This window comes from Carettochelys insculpta, chromosome 4, assembly GCF_033958435.1.
Source record: "Carettochelys insculpta isolate YL-2023 chromosome 4, ASM3395843v1, whole genome shotgun sequence".
NCBI classification, from domain to species: domain Eukaryota; kingdom Metazoa; phylum Chordata; order Testudines; family Carettochelyidae; genus Carettochelys; species Carettochelys insculpta.
The window spans coordinates 33,939,902-33,962,660 of NC_134140.1; the positions used below are offsets into that span (position 1 = coordinate 33,939,902).

Here is a 22,759-nt window from a genome sequence, read left to right on the forward strand (position 1 = left end):
CCTCGGAGTCTGAAACTGATCAGTTTCACAAAGATCTAGAGGAATAACCCTTTTCTGATCCAGTGGAGCTATTCTGTTTCTAAATATAGATGATCCTTGATCAGAAATTGCCTGTCAAACGTTGAGAATTTAGGGTGCTCTCAACAAGATATTGAGTGGGTTTGGTTTCTATAGGCTTGTTTAACTCAGCTTTTAAATTTCTTCTTTTTGAGGTGCAGGAGGGAAAATGGGGAAAACTCAGGGCAAACCAATTGGTTGTCCCTATTTTAAAAGCTATAGATGAGCCAGGAGTGCTTTGCTGGATATCATCTCTTTTGCTGACTCAGTGAAGTTATACATTGGTCATTGAAAGACAAATTAAAAAGGGCACAGATGATGCTACATAGATGTGCAGACTCAGTTATCAGCCAGGTACAGGCAGCATCCAGACACCTCCAAGCGCATTTTAAAATCCCTTTTAGTGTATGTGGATGGAATTTCTTTGTCAAAATTTCAGTATGATAATATGGCAAAGCGATTTAATGCAGGGAGGATTTGTCCCTGCAGAAACTGACACAAATTCCTCTTGGGACAGGGACAGCTACCCCAACTGCATAACTGCGGGATTGCTAGGAGATAGAACTAGGAAAAGTGGAAGACAGCACTGTGACCTAAGCAATCCGCTGTAAACAGCAGCAGTGATGATACACAATAAATTGATACCTATTGGTGCACTCTCAAAAGCTAGTACTGAAACAGACAAGAAGTAATGGATGGACTTTTGTCCATGCATTCTGGTCAGAAAAAAAGTTAATACACATGTATTCTGGTATACAGTTATGTATCCTTTTAGCAGAAGACAAATTACAATTAGGGAAGTGAACATATGGTTAAAATAAAGGAAGGCCACATCAACATACACAACTGGGTCTCCCAGTTTTTGATATGTTAATGGTACTTCTAAAGATCTTGAGATGGTAACATTTCTGATTTCTAGCATTCAGATTGATACAAGAGGCCAATACTCAAAAGAACATGTTGAGGATGGAGCCGGGACATTTATTTTATGTTTCCTAACACCATGAGGCCTGATCTTAGATTGAGGCCCTTAGAGATGAGAGCTACACAATAATTTAATAAATCCATAGTGATGTCTTAAAAAAAAACAAAACAGTAGGTTCTGGTATCTTAATCAAGTATGTGTGGTGGCAGGCAAGTTACAAGAGCACCTAAACAAAGAACCAAAAGTAACGATAAGTGACTACATGAGAGTATTTTTAGGAAGCTGAGTCACTGCTGACGATTTTAAGACCTAAATGCGCATGAGAGTAATGTACTGCCAATACTGTAATGGACAAATCCCACCCCAAATTTAGTGTTATGTAAGATTCAGCAACATCAAAAGATAGTGTGAACTCCATCCAAGGCAGAGAAATCTTTCCTACCTTCCCTTCATCCATCTGTTGGCTGATTTTTAACAAGAGGCTTGTGGGGGGGGGGGTTCCTCCATGGTTCAACACACAAATTAAGTAATCAAAGGCAAGGCAGGGATGATTAACTAACAAGAGCCCCTCCAGGCCATCACTGGCACAGGTTTATTTCACCCAGATGTTGTTCACCTATCTGAGACTGATAATGACAGCCTCAGATTGGATTTACAGAAAACTGTAGATAATAAGATTCAGGTCTGTGAAGCTCTAGACTGTGCCAGAGGAAGCAGAGCTGTATTGTAATGTTACCCTCTATTTTGAAATGTTATCCTCTCCACCCGAGAGACTTCATCCTACAAATGGGAGGCCTGGTCTCCAGCGACATTTGAACTGACCTTCTATATGAAACAGCAGGATCCGCAGCAAAGAAATTACAAGGGATGGCAATACTAAAATCATGTACAAGCAAAAGCAGATTGACATCCTATAGTTAGAAAGGGATATGATTTGCAAATGGAAAGCTCTCCAGTGTTAGAACTGTGAACATTTTCATACCCATCAAGGAAACTAATGAATTTTGGCTCTTCTCCAGAAATAGCAGGTAACAAACCAGCAACATCTTTCCCCAAATCTTCTGGTAGTGAAAACAATATTTTTTGTTCATCTACACTTTCCTCCCTCCTCCCAGTCACCTATTCCATGGAAGGGAAGCAGCGTTCCATCTATTTTTTTCCAATCACGGGCTGAATAAATTTTGTTATGTGCACCAAGACATATACAGATGTGCATCACTAATTGAAACAGATGTTGCCCATTGTGAATGGTGGCTGTGGGTGCTCTGCTAATGATCTAGGCAGCATCTGAATCTCAGCTGGGCAACTGTCCAAGTGCTCAGTTTAAGGGAACACTGAAGGGGAGGGAATTAAGCAAAGTCTAGAGAAACAAAAGAGGAAGCCTCTGAAGGATTGTAGATCCTCTTTCCCTGCAGTGTTCCAGTCACTTGCCACTTTGCTGCTTTTGTAAGGCCCCAGTTCCCTTGTGGACTGATGGAATGCCCTGCCAGACAATTCCAGTCAGAGGTCTGCTATGGTCTCCAGCCATATACTTAGCCTCAACTTCCATGGATCCTATTTTGCCTATATTGTTAGGCTGCCTATTCTTTGACAGGTTAACTAGTGAGATATCTCACACAATCTTTGGTATCACAGTCTCGTCTATTATATAGAGAATTGTTCAACTTCCACCAGCTTTACTAAGCAAAAATCTCTCTCTGAAACTTGTGTTTGCTTAATTTAAAAGCCAGGTGCACATGATTGATATGATGGATAAACAACAGAGAAAACTGTCAGCATAGCAGAAGTGGAACCTGGATATTTCCTAGAAGCCAAATATGTAAAATAATCTGTCCCCTTATTTTATCAGAAATACCTTTGCTTTACTCTCAGTCAAGGGAATTTTCAGTTGTCACTTTACTTATTCAGCCTTGCACCAGCTGCTGGTGTCTTCTCCAAAGTCAACATTATGCTGGTACCACCTCACCTACATTAGTTATCTTGTGTCCATGACTTGCTTGTGAAAGATCTGTCAGTTAGCTTTTGAGTCTCCAAGGGAAATTTTTGAGGAGAGTGAATTATTTCCTTCTTAGAGATGAGTTAACTTTGGGGTAGTTTTTAGTATACCCCAAAGTCCTGTTAGGTAACTCCTCTGAACAGCTTGCTGAGGAAGCTGGATGCCATCATCCAAAAAGCTTTTTCAGATGTTGGTCAGCACTACTTTTCATAGATAGGGCCCCACCAAATTCCTAATCATGAAAAAATGCATCACCGATCATGAAATCTGGTGTCTCCCTATGAAAGCTGGTCTTGTGTGTGCTTTTATCCTATACTATACACTTTTCACAGGGGAAACAAGCATTTCTCAAACTGGGGGTCCTGATCCAAAAGAAAGTTGCAGGTGGTTGCCAGGTTACTTTGGGGGAGGATCATGGTGTTGCCATCTTTGCTGCCTTCAGAGCTGGTGGCCAGGAGAGGCAGCTGACTTTAGTAGGGACCTATTCATAGAAATGTTTCCAAGAGCCAGGAGACAGTCTCTCCAGATTCAGGTTAAGTAGAAAACCCACAAAAGGGAGACCCCTACAGGCCACACTCACCCTTGTTTGAGCCACCCACTACTCCCTATATAAGTGTAAGGACCTGATGAATGTCGACAGAGAACCCTCAAGGAGCGGCTGTTACTGCAGACACAAGTCGACAGGAGTGGAAAGTTGTCTGTGTCACCTTTCAGGGCACAGATCTAGGTCAGTCACAGATTCAGTCCTCCACATCAAATTCCATGAAATACAGGTGGTAAATTTGCCCTTTGTAATCTTCATGTGATTAGACAGCTCAACGGTGGTGTCATAAATCAACGAGTAAAAGAAAAAATGTAGCATATGTGCTCACCACAGAAAAACATCTCTATTCCGACAGGCCAATCCAAAACAAAATCCAAAATGCAAGGGACTTTTGATTTTGTGTTTTAAAAACCAATATATGTGACAAAGGTCTGGCAAAAATCCAAACCCAACAGCTAACAAAATTCAAATTAATGTGTCCATTATGAAACAAGGCTGCTCAGGTCTGCGCATCAACAGACAAAATGCATTCAAAGGCATTTCCTGTACACTTTAGCAGGCCTGATTTCCAAAGGAGCCTATACCTTTTCTCCACTGACACATAAGTAACCCCAGAGGCACTGAGACCACAGAAAAGAGAAAGTGAAGTCTCTGCTCTACACCCTTGGCTGAGAGCCAGCTGGCTTTAGCTCATGTGGTAGAGCACAAGGCTTTAGCCCCTAAGGTCACATGTTCGTTCTGTCCTGTCAGTGACTGAGGTGTGCTGACCTTACACATACACAAATGTTCCCAGTGGAGTTCTCCACATGTAAATTCTAACTCTTGCATGTTTCATTGTTCTAGGTCACTTACAAACCACAGAGATTAGTACACAGAAAGTGCATGTGTGCATTTGTGCACCCAGAAAGCTTCACATGTACAAAATCATGCCAGAGGAAGCCAGAGGCTGAAAATCAGGCTCTGACCACTCCATGGTGTTTATGTGTAATTATCAGAGTCGTAAGGGAAAAACCTTTGTTTGGATGAATTATTTAAAGGGTTCACTGTATAAAGTCAGCACCAAATACATCTTCCTATACAACTGTGCCCTAGCAAACCCTTCCACCTGACACACACACTCTCTCTCGAACATGCACACGCACACACACACAAAATAAGTTAGTGGTATTGCGGAAAATGAAACATCTTACTTTAAACCTAGCCATGATTTTTATCCTCCTTTACTATCATGGGCCTGAGTCATTTTAAATGACATGGGGCAGGAGAAAAGGTGCACATTGGGGTTAAGCTGGAGCATTTACTAGCAATTAGCATTGATGTGCAGTATGAAAATAGCAACAACAAAAATAATAAAGAATACTCTAGAAACACAAACCATTTTGGGGACAAGAGTGACAGTTTAGCCAACTGGCATCAGCTACGTACACCAACATTTTATTTAAAAAAATGGAGAAAGAGAGAAAAACCACATAGCAATATATACTTCTGAACATCAAAGCCTCTGTAGCCTACAAAAGGAACTGCTATTTTCCCACTTTTTGTGACCCTCTGCGCAATCCTAGGGAAAAATGTTTAGTTCAACATTATTGTAAGCCAGAATATGGCTCTATTTATGTGACAAGTTGACAACATACAATTTCATGCTTGTTGAACTGATCTGTGTTATATATTCACTGTGAATATTATGAAGTCTCACTATTATAAATATGAAACAGTATACACTTATTCAAAATAACTCCAGCAGTGGCAATTTACAGCTTGGTAGTTTGTGTGCTTATGAAGTCCAAAAGCTACCTTAAGAAGCTACATCTCACTAAAACAGACGTGCAGTGTGACTGTGACCAAAACAGATTTACGATGACCTATGTGAAAAGAGGCTATTACATTTTTGTCTGTAAGGCAACTGACACCAGTTTGTATTTAGATATGTGACCGGTAGGAACACAGAGGAACACTGTGTCCTTAGGAGCCTGTTAACATAGGCCCAGCCATTTGTCTGCCAGCATTTAACCACTGTTCTGGGTGAATGCTATTTTTCCCTACTGGAAAAGGAGCATGCATTAGGCTGAACAGAGATATGGTAAGAAACCATGACACCTTGGCCATGCCAAGTGAAATGTTGGGAAGTGCAATGGAACATATGCATAACAGGATTGTGTGGCTGATTCTGTGCCCTTTCTTCATCACATGCCTGGGAATGGTACAAGGCCACTGAGCCATCAAACAATAAGCTCTCACAGGAATTGGTGGGAGATTTTTTCTCTCACTTTGCAGGATTTTTTTGCCTGCAGGTTTCAACTAATTTACAAGGGCTTACTTCAACAGAGACAAATTTGGACTAGTACAGAACAGCACAGTTTGTTCAGTTGGGAAAGAGAACGAAGAAATAATGCACCTTGCTAAAGCAAGATATAGAAAATTTGCATAAACACTTCCCAATAACATAGTAGCTGCTTGGAACAAAATAAATTGCACTTACTGCTTGAGAGTTTTTAAACCCAAGCAAACTTTGTGGTGGATTACACACACCTGCCATGCAGATGTAGTGCTGTGGCTGATACACTCCTATTCAGTAGACTCAGAGCTTCAAGGGTATGTAGTATATTACCCATTAATCTTATTCTTAACTTTCTTATTATGTGCTATACAACTCAAGCCAAAGATATTTGTAAAGGTAAACATATTTGTATAGTGTATCTGATATTGCTATATTACCACTGCTCTATCACCTTCTATTTTGCCTTATATGCTCACTTCTGTTCCATTGGAATTAAGGGTCATTCTTCAAGTTTAATTTTTTTTATTTTAAAACTGTTATCTTTTATTGTTCTTATAAAGTTTCCTACCCCAAATCTACATCATCTCCCTTTTACATTTATTGTTGTACTAAACCTACAATATTGTCTGCTTCTCTACTAAATCTATCCTGTAACCACATACTATACATTCATTTCTCTAGGACCTTGGTGGCTCTTATCTGCTTCCTTTTATGATCTCTTATGAACTGCTAGGAATAGCAATTTGCAGTGCTGTTTGCAAAGCCATCGAGTCTGAACTCAACCTTCCCCTCCTTTGTCATACAGTGATACTCTCTGCAGTGAAATCCCATTTGCCATAGCAAAAATTCATTATAAGATGCACTTTACAGGGCAAAAGTTGCCAAATATGCTAGACAAGTTATAATATAGGAAACATTTAACATACAGTAATTAGAATTTTAATAAACTACATATTAGTGCACTTATGTATGTGTTCGTATATGATGGTCCCTGTGTTACACTTGGATTTGCTGACATACTGCCCTCTATACATTATTACCCAGAGCTATTTAGTTTATGTTTATGGCTTAAGACATGTTGCTGTGCTTTTCCCATAATCTCAATTCTTTTAATCACTTTGATAAGCTTTATTCTGCCATTATACCATCTAAAACATTAAACACAATGTTTAAGTTCTATGTAAAATCACAATCAGTTCCTATTAACTGTTCCAAGCTTCCCATTTTTATCAACAGTTACTTTATTAAATCCTTAATAATATAGATGGAATAGTTAGTTAATTTGTGTGTTGAGCCATGGATGTTAATTTGTAAACATAATAACATACTGCAATCATTTGCATAATAGCATTTTAATCTTTTTAGTAAAAGCTGTAATTCCCTACAAAGTACACTGCAGTAGAAACTAAGTGACTATTGGTAATAATAAAAAAGGCCTTAAAATTCTGATCCTATTATAGTGTTGGAACATACCCAAACTGCTTCCATAATCTCTGAAATGTTACTGTTCTCTGATTTAGGTGTCTGTGTCAAGAATAAAAATGAAGTATAACTGGTAGCAGTAGACTATTTCCTAAATGTAATTTAGTATTCACTAAGCACCAGCACTTTGCAAATAGCTCTGAGGCTTTCCTTCAAAGTTCAGAGCTCTAGTTATGCATATTGTGCGAGGTACACCATGCAGCTCACCTCTAGACCCTGTTGTGCTGAATAGATGGCTATGATAAATCATGCTGAATTGGCACTGAAGGGCATCAGCCATCAAGGATTTGACTACTATGTCTTTTTTTTTCCCCAAGATTATATCTCCTTGAACTGCCTGCCTTGGGCTACTAGTTTTGGAGAAAATTAAAAAGTGGAAAATATTCTGGAAAAGGCCAGTTCACAAAAATCTACAGTGGTTCAGTCCCTGGAAACCCATTAACACCAGTCACAAGACTGGCAAAGAAAACACTGGTGGTTGTTTAAAAGTCAGGCCCAGTTATTTTACGTAAGATCTGGTAATTCATTAATCAATCTGGCTGCAAACCTGGAATGAATAACTTGCAGTAGTAACAAAGACTGGCAGCACCACTGAAGCTTGGAGTCCGTAATCTGAACCAATTCAAATTAACCTCAGAATGTTAAAAGCCCCCCATCATCTTCTTCATACAAACCATTCCAAATGGATAAGCAGTCATTTATCTTCATAAATTTCTCCTTTGCCAAGAACAACAGAATATGCAATTCATTGTGAATCTCTTTCTCACTCTCTCATTCTCACTGCTTGTAATAGAGCATTTTTGGCAGCCCATAGTGAAACACTGTAGCCTATTTAGCTTTCCGAATAAGTAACACAGCGCACAATCCTGAATGTACCTTGGACTATTCTGAGCAACTAAAAAGAAACAAAATTATTTAAAACCAGAAAATTTCATTTAAAAACACAACGAAAACTGGCAGTTAAATTCAGGGCAGGACAAGAAACTGAGGGCTCATTAAATCTGTTTAAGAGAAAAATATTTTGTCACAACACCATCCTTCAAAATTTTTTTTCATACCATACTGCTAAATTAGACTTGAATTGGCCAGTACCCAGTGGTATTTTCTCTTTTTGATGACTTCCATTGATCTATTTGTGAGTGGTGCAGACAGTGTTTACTTATCTTCTGTGTATGCCTATCCTCTGTATCTTGTTGTCTACTGTTCATAAATCATTTTAAATGTGCCTACCCTTATATAGTAGGACATGGTATATTTGAAGAACACCTTAGGAGGTAACAATTTTCATCTCTGGACGTGAACACAAAAAAGTCTTCTAATCCACATCACTCAAATATCTACAGGCATTTCACAAAGCAGTGACTAAGAACTGAAACCAACTTTTTTTTTTTGGTAAAAGGAGGCAGAATGCGTTTTGTACAACTATAATTTTTGAAGGTCTGATCCTTTCCAAAAGCAAGTCACAGAAGTGAGTGATAAAGAAAGCCATCTACAGAACAAGTCACACATGACCAGTTAACCATTTACTTGCATGAGCTTATGTCAATAGACAGTGCCCTTAGGGGTAAAAGCTCCCCTTAACATACATTTCCAGCAGTCAGAATCTCAGGTAGTAAAAATCAGGGGAGAAAATGAATGGGTCTGAATATAAACAGAAATTAAACTTTGCTCTGCACATGTACAACATTAATAAAGAACATGCAACATCAAAGTGACAGTAAGGCCTTCATTCACCACTGTGTTCCTCCACTTTCATGCCAGTGTAAACCTAGCTGCACTGAGATAACGGTGGAGTAGTGTAGTGATGAACAGAAATATCTATATTATCTATATTGATATTAGCTAGAAAATCTATAGCAATGCTATCCATTTTAGAATCACATTTAGACTGTAATGTCTCATTTGATTTAGACTGTAAATTCAGCATATTTAAACTATAAACTAAACTGTCTCTTAGTCTGTTTGCACACTGTCTAATACAAAAGGTCATGTTTTCAGCTGACCCGTAACCACTACCATAATACTTAATAATAATTCCCACAATACATTATTTTCAAAGAGACAGTTCCCTAATTTTGGGAAAGTAAATGCCTTCAGCACACTTTAGTTTTCAGCTTGAAACGTATGTGCAGAGCATTCACCATCTGAAATACAAGCCCCAATAAAGATGACTCAGTCTGAGAAGCCAAAATTTCATAAGTCTCTTTTGCAAATATAGGCACTCACCTAGACGGTGCCATAAGCAATATGTTGGTAACTCAACGGAGAGAGTGGTCCACCCAACGTCAGGCTTTCAATTATTGTTGTGCTGCTTGTACTTTCAATCTTTTGTTTGCAATTTCATTTTGAAAATATTTGGAATATATTTCACATTTTCATAGCAGTCAGTCCTCAGATGGAAGCTTTAAGACTTCTAAAACATATTGCCCCAGGATGATTAAGCTACAATTATATTTACTTCAAAAAAGAAAGAGCTGAAATGCCAAAGCTAATCAATATAGAAAAATCCAGAAATTAACAAACAGGAGATGAAGTAGAGCTTCCATGCTTTGTGCTAACACAAACAGTTTGTTTCAGGGCATCACCAAGATAATCCCCAGAGAAAGGACTCATCTTTTATTGTTCTTGAGCACCCCCAGTTGTCTCATTAAGGAGCAGCAGAGAAAGGAATTAGTGGTAAATATACAGCTGGAGAATGGAGAATGGAGATAAGGCTTAATATTTCCAAAAAGATGGCCCAGAAAGAAGGGAGAATTTTCTATTATTCGATATGTTACCGTCTCCTCTGTAAGAAAAATAAACCCTCCTTTTTTCCCCTCCTCCTTAGAACTAAATTATGACAAAGCAAGATGGGGTAGAAATTAATAATATGATACCAAGATATGGAATGTCAGTCAATAACCTTCAGTCAAGTTGCCAGAAGCCATAGAGTAACCATTTCCCTCTCCATAGCCTGTACTGTATGTAGTCTATCACAGAACTGTAAAGGTATTTCGGTGTTGCTGTGCTCAGCCTTGCTATGTCTAATTGATTTAGGAGCCCAAATCTCATTTTCAAAAATGATATAGGATCCTAGGAGCCTGGATACCGTGTATTGTTAGCTGGAATTTGGCCCCTAAGTGCCTCCATCACTTTTAAAAATGAGAGCTAGGTTACTAAAACTCTAAGGGATAACAATGCTGACTGCAGCAATACCTAAATGCCTTTGAAAATCTGAGTCTTAGCCTGAGCTGAACACGTGCAAGAATGCAGGAAGCATTCTGACATTTGCAATATCATGCCTAAAGGCTCAATGTCAGAGGTGTGCTAGTGCTGCTAACAGTACCCAGTGCCCTCAGTGAGGTCTAAAATGGGTGTCAGAACCCTGCTTTACAGGTGAGAACTGGAGGAGTGCCCACTGCCACTTTTCACGTCTCTTGTAACTGCTACCTCTTAGACATAATCCTCCTACGTCTGTCTACACTGGTGTATGATATATGCACACTAACGTGCCTGTGATTTTAAACCCCAGTGCCACACAATAGGCCACACAATGACTCTACATATGCTTCACCGCCTAAGGCAGTGTAAATACAATAAATGACTGCAAATAGTATTGCCCTGTAGGCCACAATATGGCAAAGTGCTATTGGAGACTAAGTAGTCTTTGAGCCAAAGTGCACCATCATTGACTTCCCAGGGTCATCTGCAGCTCAAAACCCTGAAGTTCTCAAATCCCTGGGGGACAGGGGGTGTTGTATGAATAAATAACAACAGAATTTGTCTGCTAGGGAAGATGAAAAAATGCTCGAACTCCAAGTCTTGGTATCTGACATGTTAGTTGCTGCCTCACAATGTGCTCCTCTAGATGTAGTTCATCTTTTTCTACTGCATCCTAGTATTCTACACCTCCAAACACACCTTAATTTGACTGATTTTAAATGCCACATAAAGAACCATGTCTCAATATTGCTGTGCATAAACCAAGACAGTTGAAACATCATGTATGTATCCCTATTTTTGTACAGGTTGAACAGGTTGTACAGGTTGAACCTCTCTAGTTTGGCACAATCTCATCCAGAAACATCCATAATCTGGTATGATTTTAGTTAGCCGGACAACCACTTATGGTTGTGGCCAATTTTCCCCTGGTCCTATAAAGTTTGTTTCCAGCCACCAGTCTCAGCTTGCAGTGTTCTCTGCTGTTATTTAGCTGTAATTTACCCCTAAATGTCTTGTAGGAACCCAGTTAGCAGTGAAAGTGTTGGTAATACTGCGAGACAATATTGACTTCCCATGGTCCAGCAAATTCTCTCATCGAGTACTCGTCAGGTCCCAAGGGTGCCAGATGAGAGGGTTTTAACCTGTAGATAATTTTTATTTTCAGGACTGGAATCAGTATGCGTATTAAATTTCAATTCTGCCCTTCATAAGTTTGAGCATTGATTCAGCACGATACTTAAGCACATCTCTGACTGAAAGGAGTGAGTAGTTGCCTTGGGATTAGTATACAGTACACTCCTAGTACCTTGCAGAATCAGGACCTCAATTTTAGAAGACAATCCTTTGTTGATTTCACCTCAGCTGATGAAAGAGGTCTATGCATTTTAATTTTAGTGATTTATTCAGAAGCAGTTCTAACTCCTTAACTCTCGTATAAAACTACTTTAATCTTCCTTAGACCCATTAACACCTTCCCATACTGGCCCTCTATGAGTACTATAACAGAGCAAACCAATTACTTGATTATACCCTGTGTCACTTTTTCACTATGAGTGAAACTTAAGCACAAGATACACAACATGTTGATGTTTCACAGTGTTTCATCATATGGAAGGTTTCAAAATTTCTCCCTTGGAGACAGAGAAGCAGCTTCTGCTCCACTTATACAGGTTTTATACCAGCAGAATACCATAAACTTGAATGGAATTACTACTAAATTACACCCCTGTGAATGATGGAAAGACAAGGCTCAGAAACCAGTTTCTGTTGTCAGGGACATCAGTGTTAATCCAGAGTAACAATAACTTCATTTGCTGCAGACAAATTATTCTAGATTTATGCCAGTGTAAGTAATAGCTGATTTTAGCCCAAAGTAATTCATAAAGGTTATATTTCACCTCCATATACATTGTACCTTTTTGTAGCATGTAGTATTTGCTAGATATTAAATTTAACTGTCTTTATTCTGGGGATTCCCCGAGTAAGTGGACCAGGAGTGCTTCTTGGAGAAGCTTATGATCTGTTAAGCAGAGGTGAGGCAGGAGTGATAGCTTATTATTGCACAAGTTCTTCCTGCCAGCTCATCAAATGTACTATAGCCCAGATTCTCTGCCAGAGAATGATCTATTGTACATATCACCTAGGAGGAAAGAAGAGCAAGGTTCAAGGGGGACATGGTTGTGTGACAATTTTATAGTGGAGAATCTTAAAGTCTTACAAAGGAAAGGAGAATTAGTGGTTGAGGCAAAGAGGCCATAAGCCCTCTACTATACACTGTAGCCCACCACAGCAATATTTTAAAGAGGGTATTTAAATCTCTCTTGAAATTCTTCAGTTTTCCCCTTAAGATGGCACTCTGGCATGCACAACACATATCAGTGGCTAGCCAGTTGGCATGCTAGGACCACTGCTTATTCAGCTAATCAGAATAATCTGCTATGCTTCCCCCAGTCTATTTGTTACCTTTACCTATGGTCTCATATTATAATTAGAGAGAACTAATTTGTAATAGGTACATAGTCAACACATAGCTCAACTGCACCCTGTTTGGGGCTTGTAGGTGTAATAATAATTAGTAATGTATAAACCTTAAAGAGCCATCAATAGATACTCTGTTCCAGTGCATCTATTTCTTCAAAATGAGAATGGAAGATGACAAACGGATTTCAATTTTTGATTTTCTTTGCAACAGACTGTTTTGCAATAACTCAGTGTTATGCCACAGCATAACCTTCAGCACTTTCATTCCAGAATCAGAATTACACTTAATTCTTTCCAAGAATTTCTCCCCTCCCCCCAGATAACAGGTCTGGTTTTGATCATGAGGATTAAGGATGCCAGTTGGAGGCTATAACAGACGTCACAGCTGTATTTCAGCTTTTTTTTTTGTTTTTTTTTTTGTTTTTTTTTTTAAGTTGACTGTCATTCTACCAGGTAAAAACATTAAGCAATCTGAAATGCACACTTGCATCAGCTTCTCTTACCTCAAATATATTTGATGCTTCACTGCTGTACTGATTTGTAATGATTTCTGATTGGTCACTGTACCATTTGAGTCCACCCAGAAAACCGTCTGCATCCAAATCATTCACGTCTAGTTCAGAGAGGTCAAGTTCTGGAAGATCTGGGCAAAGAGGCTGGTCTTCACCAACCAGAGCAGCACACTGCAGGGAGAAGTGCAAAAATACACACGTGTTAATCACCAGAACATGTTAACCGTAGTTGCATAAGAGGAGAATTAAGCCTTGATTAAGTCACTCACTTCTGTAGAGCAGATCACTAGGATTTAATCTCATTCATAAGTCACACTGAGCGTTAGACAGTGGCTAGCCCTGTGCAGGTGAGCAAAGTGATCACTGCTCTCCTTTATCTTATGGTTCTCAGAGGGGCTAGCATCTGGAGCATTAGAAATGCCAACTGGGACTGCCAAGGCATGACCCATTCCCTGTTCTGTCTCAGGCACCAGAATGGAATCAGTGCTGGCGAGAGTGCCCAGCTAACCAACTGGTCAGTGTGTTTAAAGCACCCTCCTCTGTGCTCAACCTACAGAGGATGTGCATCTCTTTCAGCTGCCAGCTGTACAGGATAGCTCTGCACCTCAAGCTGTAAAAGATCAAGCTTTCAGCTCTTTATGGCCTCAGTTCATTCCCTTGAGGGTCAGTCAAGACATTGGCTGCAATAGGCATGGGAGATACTGTGCCTGCCTACCCCAGACCAGGCACTTCTGTACTCATCTACCAAAGGCTCTGGGTTATCAGCATCCTCAAGAATTGCACAGATTTTAATAACCTGGGTCTAAAGTATTGTTCTCATAGTAAGCAAATCATGAAGAGTACCTCATGTGCATCCCAAGTGCCACAGAAGTCAAGTTTCGTTTATAGTTTGCCCACCTGTGGCTGTGCTGGTTGTCTGTGTGTAAACTACTGCAGCTCAGAAACATGACCTGTAAGCTGTGGCTATTATCAGAAAAACCAATATTGTGCTTTACTTTAGCCTACCCACTCAGCGCAATGCTATGCCTCTCTCAGCCTCTCAACAGTGCTGGTGAAATTCACCAGAGAGCAGAGGGATGGTGCACTAGTTAAGCCATGTATTAAAAGACGGGGTGGGGGAAAGGGTCTTAAGTGCGTGGACCTTCTTCACTAATGTGAATGTGATCCTCAGCATATTTTAGAAATGATATCAATTTCATTAATATAACTCCAGATTATTTTCTTTAATATGTCATTTTAGTTATCCAATGAGCTAAAATTATACTTAGATACTATGCTTTCATCTTAACTCAGAAATGTTAATATTAAAAAGTACCATCTGAATCATGTTTAATTAACAGAAACTAGGAAATGGACAACTGACATCCACAGCTTCAGCAATAACCAAGGCAGCAGTAACTTTCACTTGTGCCTCATGTACATCACTAGGAAGAACGGTAGAGGTTTCTTCTGTGCAGAGGCTGCTGGGAGATCCAGTAAGTAAGGAGTTAAATGCTAGCTGAGAATGTGTTTTCACCATTGTCTTTCATTGATCATTTCTAGCTTTATCAGTCTGGGTTAATGTTAAGGATAGACCAAACAGAAAATCCAGACCTCAGAAGCTGTTGGACTCCTGTTAGCTGATTGGGCATTTTGGGTCATGTCCTCCTAGCTTCAACGTAGAAGGAAGTCCATCCCAGAAGTAACACCATTTAAAAGATCAGGTTTGTAGAGCAATAATATTAGCATGTCCACTGATGTGCATGACTCAGTATTAGTTATGTTACTGTTGAAAATCCTGCCTTTTTTTGACTTTAAATACTTGTTTTTGACGTATAAGTGAGAGCTGAAGATAAGTGTAAATAAAATAAATTTCACAGAGATTTTTGTGGCTGGAAATCTTTTCAAGTGTGCATTGCATGGGCTATATGCCATAGCATAATGGTGAGCAGCATTCTTGAAACCATGAACAGAGTCTAGAGTCAGAGTCAGCTGATAAAGGCTATAATTTACCATGCAACCTCCACTAGTCTACCAGGACACTACAATACAATTATACAATAGGCCAAGGGGCAAAAGAACCCAGGGGTTGCAAGGTGAGCATTTGAAATTTCAATTGCATTTCTTCCTATTATTTAGGAGGGCTTGGAATGTCAAAAGGCCAAGGCCTTGCTGAGGTGAAAATTTGTACAATGAAATTTACTTCTTTTTATTTTGGCCACAGAAAAACTGCACCGAAAAAGAAATTAAAAAGCTTCCCCATTTTCTGGAGCTGACATAACCTTCCAGCAGCAATCTTATAATGCTGAGATGACCTTTTTTTGATGCACAGATGAAATCTGTGATCTTATTAAAGGATAATCTAGTTTTTGACTGAAAAGGTAGATTCTCAGCATCATTCCCAGGTTTGTGTTGTGGAGGTCAGCGGCTTAAAACTGATGCTGTAGACTTCTAAAGTATCCTGCTGATCTGTTACTACTTTTGTTTGTAAAAATAGCTTCACTCTGTGCATCACCTAGTTAAACATCTTAGGGCTGCAGTAATATGCATTTTTAAAGTCTTGCAATGGGCATTTTAAAGCAATATAAACAGCTGTGTAAAATGTCCATTGTAGCTTTCATTTATCTATGATGAGGGCAATGTCACTTAAAAAATGTAACAGCTGAAATGAAGTACACATGCTCTTGCCAATGTTGACAAGATAATAAAATCAATGTTTCTGAATATGGCATTATGCTTCTAATCTGAGACACATTAGTAGCAAGTGTTCCTGTTATTAATTTATATTTGGCTTTTGGACGATGCCAGATTTAACACTTTAAGTCCTATAGCTGTCCTCGTCTGACACGTTGATATTTACTATTTGCCTTTACATCTGTAACAGGTGTTTCTGCATTGCCAAAGCACATTTCACTGTCTTTTCATAGACACAACAGTTATTTCACAACTATATCCTTAATTTTATAGTAAGATTTAAGAGGACCAAATAGTCGCTAAACACAAAAGGTTAATTATTGTGCATTATTTCAGCCCCAATAGACCTTTTTTTTTTTTTTTTAGTTAAGGAGCAAACAATAAATTAACTTAACTGCACTGATGAGAATGATTCATTATAATTAAGTGTAATTCTTCATTAACCTTTTAGAAGGCTCTGTGCCTTTAAATGTAAATTTAAAAAAGAAAGACTGGACTTGTGCCACATTAATTATATTAATGTAAAAATAATCTTCCTTTTATTTTTAACAAGTTTGTTGAAACAGCCCAGGGGATGAACCCAGTAAGGAATGACAGACTTGATGGAATGTGTGCTATGTAGATTTTCTCTATCAATCTGTGGAACCTGACTGTACATCACCTTCATTAAACCGTGGAACACAGGGGACTCTGATCAGCTATAGCTGTGCAGGCCTTTATTAAGCAACGCACTAGCCTGTCATTATGTGCAAGAAGGTATAATGCATTTTAAGTTGACAACAAACATTAATGATTCAAAATATAATAGCTGCCTACAGTACCTGGTGCTAGTAATACTGTAGATCATAAAGGTGATCCCCAGAGCCAACATAGCATGCAGCCACTATACTATGTTGCTATGCAAAGTAAAATGCAAAAGCCAGTTGGTAAAATTCTACCAGCAGCTAATCCATCCACCACACAGTTAATATTAAGATCAACCCTTTTTTCCTCTGTGGAAAAAAAAAAAAAGCCCCAATTGCTATAAATTATCTATTCTGTTACAAGCTTGAAATTACTGCAGGAACTCTGGTGATTAAAATAAATCTTCAATATTTCCATATAAGCTGGTTCCTCAATCAAATCTTAGCAGCATTAGGACTAATACATAGATGGAAAAATGAAGCTACAGCAGCTGAGACCCACGCTATAAGCCAGGCAACAACCCACAGGATACTTCAGCTACTCAGAAACAATTAGGACTTCGGAGCCAGAAAGTCATCCACTTACAGCCTTGACTCATAATAGCTACAGGACATATGAATTATCCATATCTATTCCATTTCACCAAGAAATCAAAACAAGATAAGAGCAATTACAATATGCAAACAGAAGTCAGTGGATAGAATAGTGTGCCGTAAATATTGAAAACACAACAAAAAGAGTTAAGAATCCAATGCACGCCTCACTAGATAGGAAAAAGGGTAATTGTACAAACAGATCACTAACGCATTTTCACTGTAGATGTACATCTCTGCACCACATATATTAACAGATGCCTAAAGAGAACATTTTAAGTACTTATTCCAAACTTGTCGTCAGGGGGGTCAGTTTCTTTCAGCAGGTCTGCCTTTTGGATTCCTCTCAACTGGGTCCAAAGAAAGTTTCCCTTGCTTCACAAGTTGCCAGAACTTTCAGATAATGCTCCATTTTGCTGAATGCAAATATGCAGAAATCCTCAAACCTCCCTTTATACTCCAGAGATTACCAGGGAATTGCTTGCTTTTTTCCTTTATGAACTGTAGCCAGCAGAAGCTGTGGATTTGATGTATTGCCATCTATTTTTATAAAAGCAACGGCGGCAGCGGCGGCAGCAGCAGCTCACACAGTCCTGCATAAACTCTATTCTCATGGCTCATCCTGTTGTCTCTGTCGTACAGTAGGATTTAACTATTTGTTGGACTACAGGGATTCATTGAGAATCTTGTCCTATGCAGCATTTTATGCAGTCCTATGAATACTACAGTCCAGTTCAATAATCAGAGGCAAAGTAACATCTATTTCCAATCATCTGTTTTAAAAGAATTTAAAACAATAAAGCAACAACATTATACTCATCTTTGTCTACATGTGTGTGTCAATTCTGCAATTGATAAAAGAGAAAAATCCTGAATAGAGCACAGCAAAACACAAAACCAAACTAAAATCAAAACATGAAACACCAAGTAATGTTAACTTTTTAAAAAAAGTCTTAATATAATTATAAATAGACGTGGCATTTTTCCAACCAGGCCACTAAATGCCACTGGAAAGACTTCAGACTCTGATTCATATCAATATCTTAGAGCATAAATATTGCATATGACTGGAAAGCGAGCCAAAGGCACATGAAAATAGTTTCCAACTGCAGGAGATACTGATGACAGCAGCTAAGCTTTGATTTGCTCAAGACATCACAGAGCAACCTTAAATTAGCAAACATATTGGGGTTCACATAGGATTCAGAATTATTTCCAACATATCATAAACTAGTATACTTTTAGAATTACTCCATTTAAAAAATTACCTCCAGAAAGGCTGCAAACAAAACAATTCTCACGCTGTTCATAATGCAAAGCTCACCTCTATATCACTCCATACAGAGTCCTGGTTGCACATGTCCCACGCCATCCAGCTCCTGAATGACAGCAGTAAAGCTTTTAAACTATAATCCACAGTCTCACACAGAGCATACACTCATGCAGGCAACTAGACCCTTACTGAGAGTGAACTGAAGGCACCTGTCTTACTACTGTTCCCAGTCACATGACAAAGCTATTTAAAAAGTAGGCTGGGCTGTCACTCACCCAGCCTTCTTGTGCTGCTGCTAAAACTAGTGACGTCACTAGTCAGAGGCAGACCTAGGCTTAAGTGAAGTAAATCTTTTTAAAAACCACTCAGACCTTTGAGTTTTCAGCACCACACTGTGATTAAAATCAGATTTTAATGCCACACCCCCTAAATTGTGCTGTTGCCTTATAACTAAAATCCCCTACAATCTTTTTTTAATTTATTTTTTTGCCAAAACAAACAAAGCTGTATTTATTACAGAGACAAAAGTGAAGTAACTCTAATCTGAGTTAAAACATGTATTTTTGAATACTTTGATTCTAAGTGGGCTACTTGGAGCTGGCTAATGAGTACCATTTAATTTGGAAATGCTATTAGGCAGGTGTGTAAAAAAAGTTACTGCATGATTAATTTTTACCAGTCATTTTATACCAACTGGAGTATATCTTTAATTCTGGCATATTAGAAACTTCTGATCAATAACTACTGGAGATAATAGTTTTTTAAAAAGCACACAGATCTGAACAGAATGTATCTCAGAGTGATGCTGCAAACATCAATGCAAAAACATTACTTTCGCTATTTAGCAAGGGACTTAATCCTGCTACCACTGAAATACAGATTTTTTCAGCTCCTCTCTAACCATTTCCATTTCTAATGCAGGTACCCTGAAAAACAGCATTATTAAATACAACCATTGTCATCCTGCCCATATCTGCTCAGATTCCTGTCTGCATTTTCATGTAAGTAGTATTTCTTCAGTGCTGCCTGAGGGTGCATTTTTGTATAAACACTGTATTCCAACCTCGCTGACCTAGGCTGCACATTTTCTGTTTGAAAACAAGAATGCTCTCGTCATGTGAAAACACGACATGCTATTAACAGAAACGTTTCTTCTTTAAGCCTTTTTTACAGATCTGTCCCTGAGACAATGGGAGCGGCTGCAGGTGCAACTGGTTTCTGATGACATTACACACTGAATACATAACAAACCAAAGGTACCAAGCATAACTGCAGAACATTTCCCAAAACAGGAAACAAAAAAAAAGAGAGGTTTTCTTTTTTTAACCCTTTCCACCTTCCTTTTCATTCTTTAAAAAAGTGGTGTCTTTGTCTTTTTTGTAATTAGCTGGATTCAAAAGTCTAGTTTGCAAAATGTAAGTGCTAGATATGAGTCACGCTGAACTGCTAGTTATAGTCACAAAATCATAACTGGTCATTCTTGCTATGAAATATTCATTTTCATTGTTATTTGCAAACTGATTATACTAAATGAATCCAGTTATAATCAAGCTACAAAGATTTTGCTTAGAGAAAAGACAAAAAAGCTGCAAGAGGTTATTTTTTCAGACACTAAATGCACTCCAAAAATTATAACAAGTCACAGGTAAACACTTTGGCTTATTTGACAATTTATCATGGCCAGATTTGAAAATAAAAGGTACAGATTTCCCTGCTTGTATTTAAGTTGCAAATCACATTACACTGTCATATTTTCATCAAACACAAATGAAAAAAATGACATTGTTTCTACTTTACTTAATTAAAAACACCACAACAAAATACCCTATGACTACTGAAAGCCTTTTCCTACAAATGATTAAATTAACAGTATTACTTAGCGGTCATCATGAAAAAAGCATAATTTCCTTCCCAATTATATGCTGATTTAATGATAAAACTGCAGTAAATTATTAAGATCTGGGGCAAAGGTCACTACCTCTACCCCTCAGAACAGTCAACTGTGAAATAATGTTAGGCACCCAACTGACTGGAGTAGATTCTTATTAATTATCAGTGGATCTATGCTTGGTGGAATATTCTCCTTCAATACCTACTTATAATTGTGTTCATTGACTGTACAGAATCCATCTTTTTTTTTAAGTTCCATCCACACCTTTTATAGAAATGTATTTATGCTAGTTTGTTTTATATTGCTGTTTTGGATGTTTTGACCTGCTCATCTTGTTTCTATTTTCTACATTTCCACTTCACTGCTTTTCCTTCAAATTAACAAATTAACTGATAAATTCAAACTGTAACCTTTGCGGTGATTTCACAGAAGCTTCAGAGAGGGAAGAACTTTCCTAGCACATCGTGGATAGGATCAGTAATACCTAATACAAGCATAGAGGCATCTAGAGTTTTACATAACTAGTATGCACACTTTGGCTTGACCTATTATTGCAAAAATTTTCCAGACTGGATGTCAAGGAATTCTCTGGCCAATCTACAAACTCATTTTTCCAAAACAATTCTAGATCACATGGTTTAAACAATGGTTCTCAGTCTATTATGGAGGGGTTACTTTTTAAAGAACTGTCTAGCCCCAATTTTACTATCAACTTGCCCATTAGAGATCTTGTATCAAGGCTCTTAAACATGGTTTGTAACCAACCATCCATACAAACTTACAAGAATGTATCATGTTGCAAAATAGTTTTGAAGTGATCATAAATAGCGCCTACCAAATTCATCGTCCATTTTTGTAAATTTCACACTCATAGGATTTTTTAAAATGTACATTAATTTACTTCAGCCATTTAAATATGAAATTTCACATTGCTGTCACTGTTCCTGACCCAAAAAGTTGTGGGGTAGTCACCGTGTTATTGCAGGGGGAGGAGGGAATGATTGTGGCACTGCTATCCTTATTTCTGCACTGTTGCTGGCACTTGTGCTATCTTCAGAGCTGGGCAGCAGTAACTGTTGCCTGCTAGCCCAGGTCTGAAGACAGAGCTGCCACCAGCAGCAGTGAAGAATTCATGGTGGCATGGCATGGTATTGCCCCTTACTTCTGTGATGCACTGTCCCACAGCTGCTGTTCCCCAGCCACCCAGCTCTGAAAGCAGCACAGAACCAAGGGTGGAAATACATCTCTTCCCCACCCGCCCCCTGCAACTCCCTTTCAGGTCAGGAACCTCAATTTGGGCAACGTTGGTTTCTCCTATGAAAGCTGCATAATATCAGATAAAAGCATACAAAAGACCACGTTTCACAGGGTGCAACCAGCTTTATGGTCCATGACACATTTTTTACAGATGTGAATTTGGTAGGGCCCTACCCATAGGCAATTGTATAGACAAAGGGTTTAAAATTTTGGGATTAGATTCTCCCATCGTTCATACAGAGAAAAGAGCACTAGCAGGGCCAAATCTGTTGAGGAAGCGGGCAATGGCCAAAAACTGCCTTCCAGCATGAGGGTAGTTTATGAAGGCCATGCCAAAGTAAAAGATGGGTTCATATAATTGTACAACCTTAATACATAAAGATGCAGCCTCTAATAGATACTGGCAGTAGAAATTAAAGCTATTCTCCCCTGAGGAAACCTGAATTCTTACACCTCTCTGTGTCAGCTTCTGTGACTTTCACCCCTAATGATTCGTAAATCCTAAAAGCTGAACAAACATGTTTCCTGGGCGCTTACAGAGGACGCACTCATTACAAGTAGACTTTTCAAACTAATTAGACTGCCCTACAGCAGCACGGAAAACAAAAAATTGCCTCAGACAGAGAGATTTTGTGGTAAATAGTGGCCTCCTTGGTACTGTTCCCCCTGCCACCAAATCAGGCCAGAACTCTGCTTCCCTGTGCTTCCAAAAGTCTGCCTTTTCTTCTTCCAGGACCCTATTTCTAGTCCCCCTATTCTCTTCTGCACTCATTACTCTGTGTCTTTATTCTAATACCGTTCTCTCACCTGTGTCTCTTGTCCTTTAGTTCCCTTTAGCCTTCACCTCTGTGGTTCAGCTATGCACCTGAAAACTCACGCATCCAAAATCTGAATTCACTTTTGAGAAATTTG

The 22,759-nt window shown here is 38.7% G+C and overlaps 1 protein-coding gene across 2 annotated transcripts in view; it reads right to left on the minus strand.

Annotated features, from left to right (window-relative positions):
- PPARGC1A (PPARG coactivator 1 alpha) overlaps nt 1–22,759 on the minus strand; it is a 489,410-nt gene that overhangs the window by 63,343 nt on the left and 403,308 nt on the right. The window contains exons 2-3 of one of the 2 annotated variants that reach the window (XM_074992556.1): nt 18,751–18,805; nt 13,468–13,647 (exon numbers count right to left, since the gene is read on the minus strand). In XM_074992556.1, the coding sequence (XP_074848657.1) occupies nt 13,468–13,647; nt 18,751–18,805 (235 nt within the window). The remainder of the gene's footprint in view (nt 1–13,467; nt 13,648–18,750; nt 18,806–22,759) is intronic. The other variant, XM_074992557.1, reaches the window with a different exon arrangement.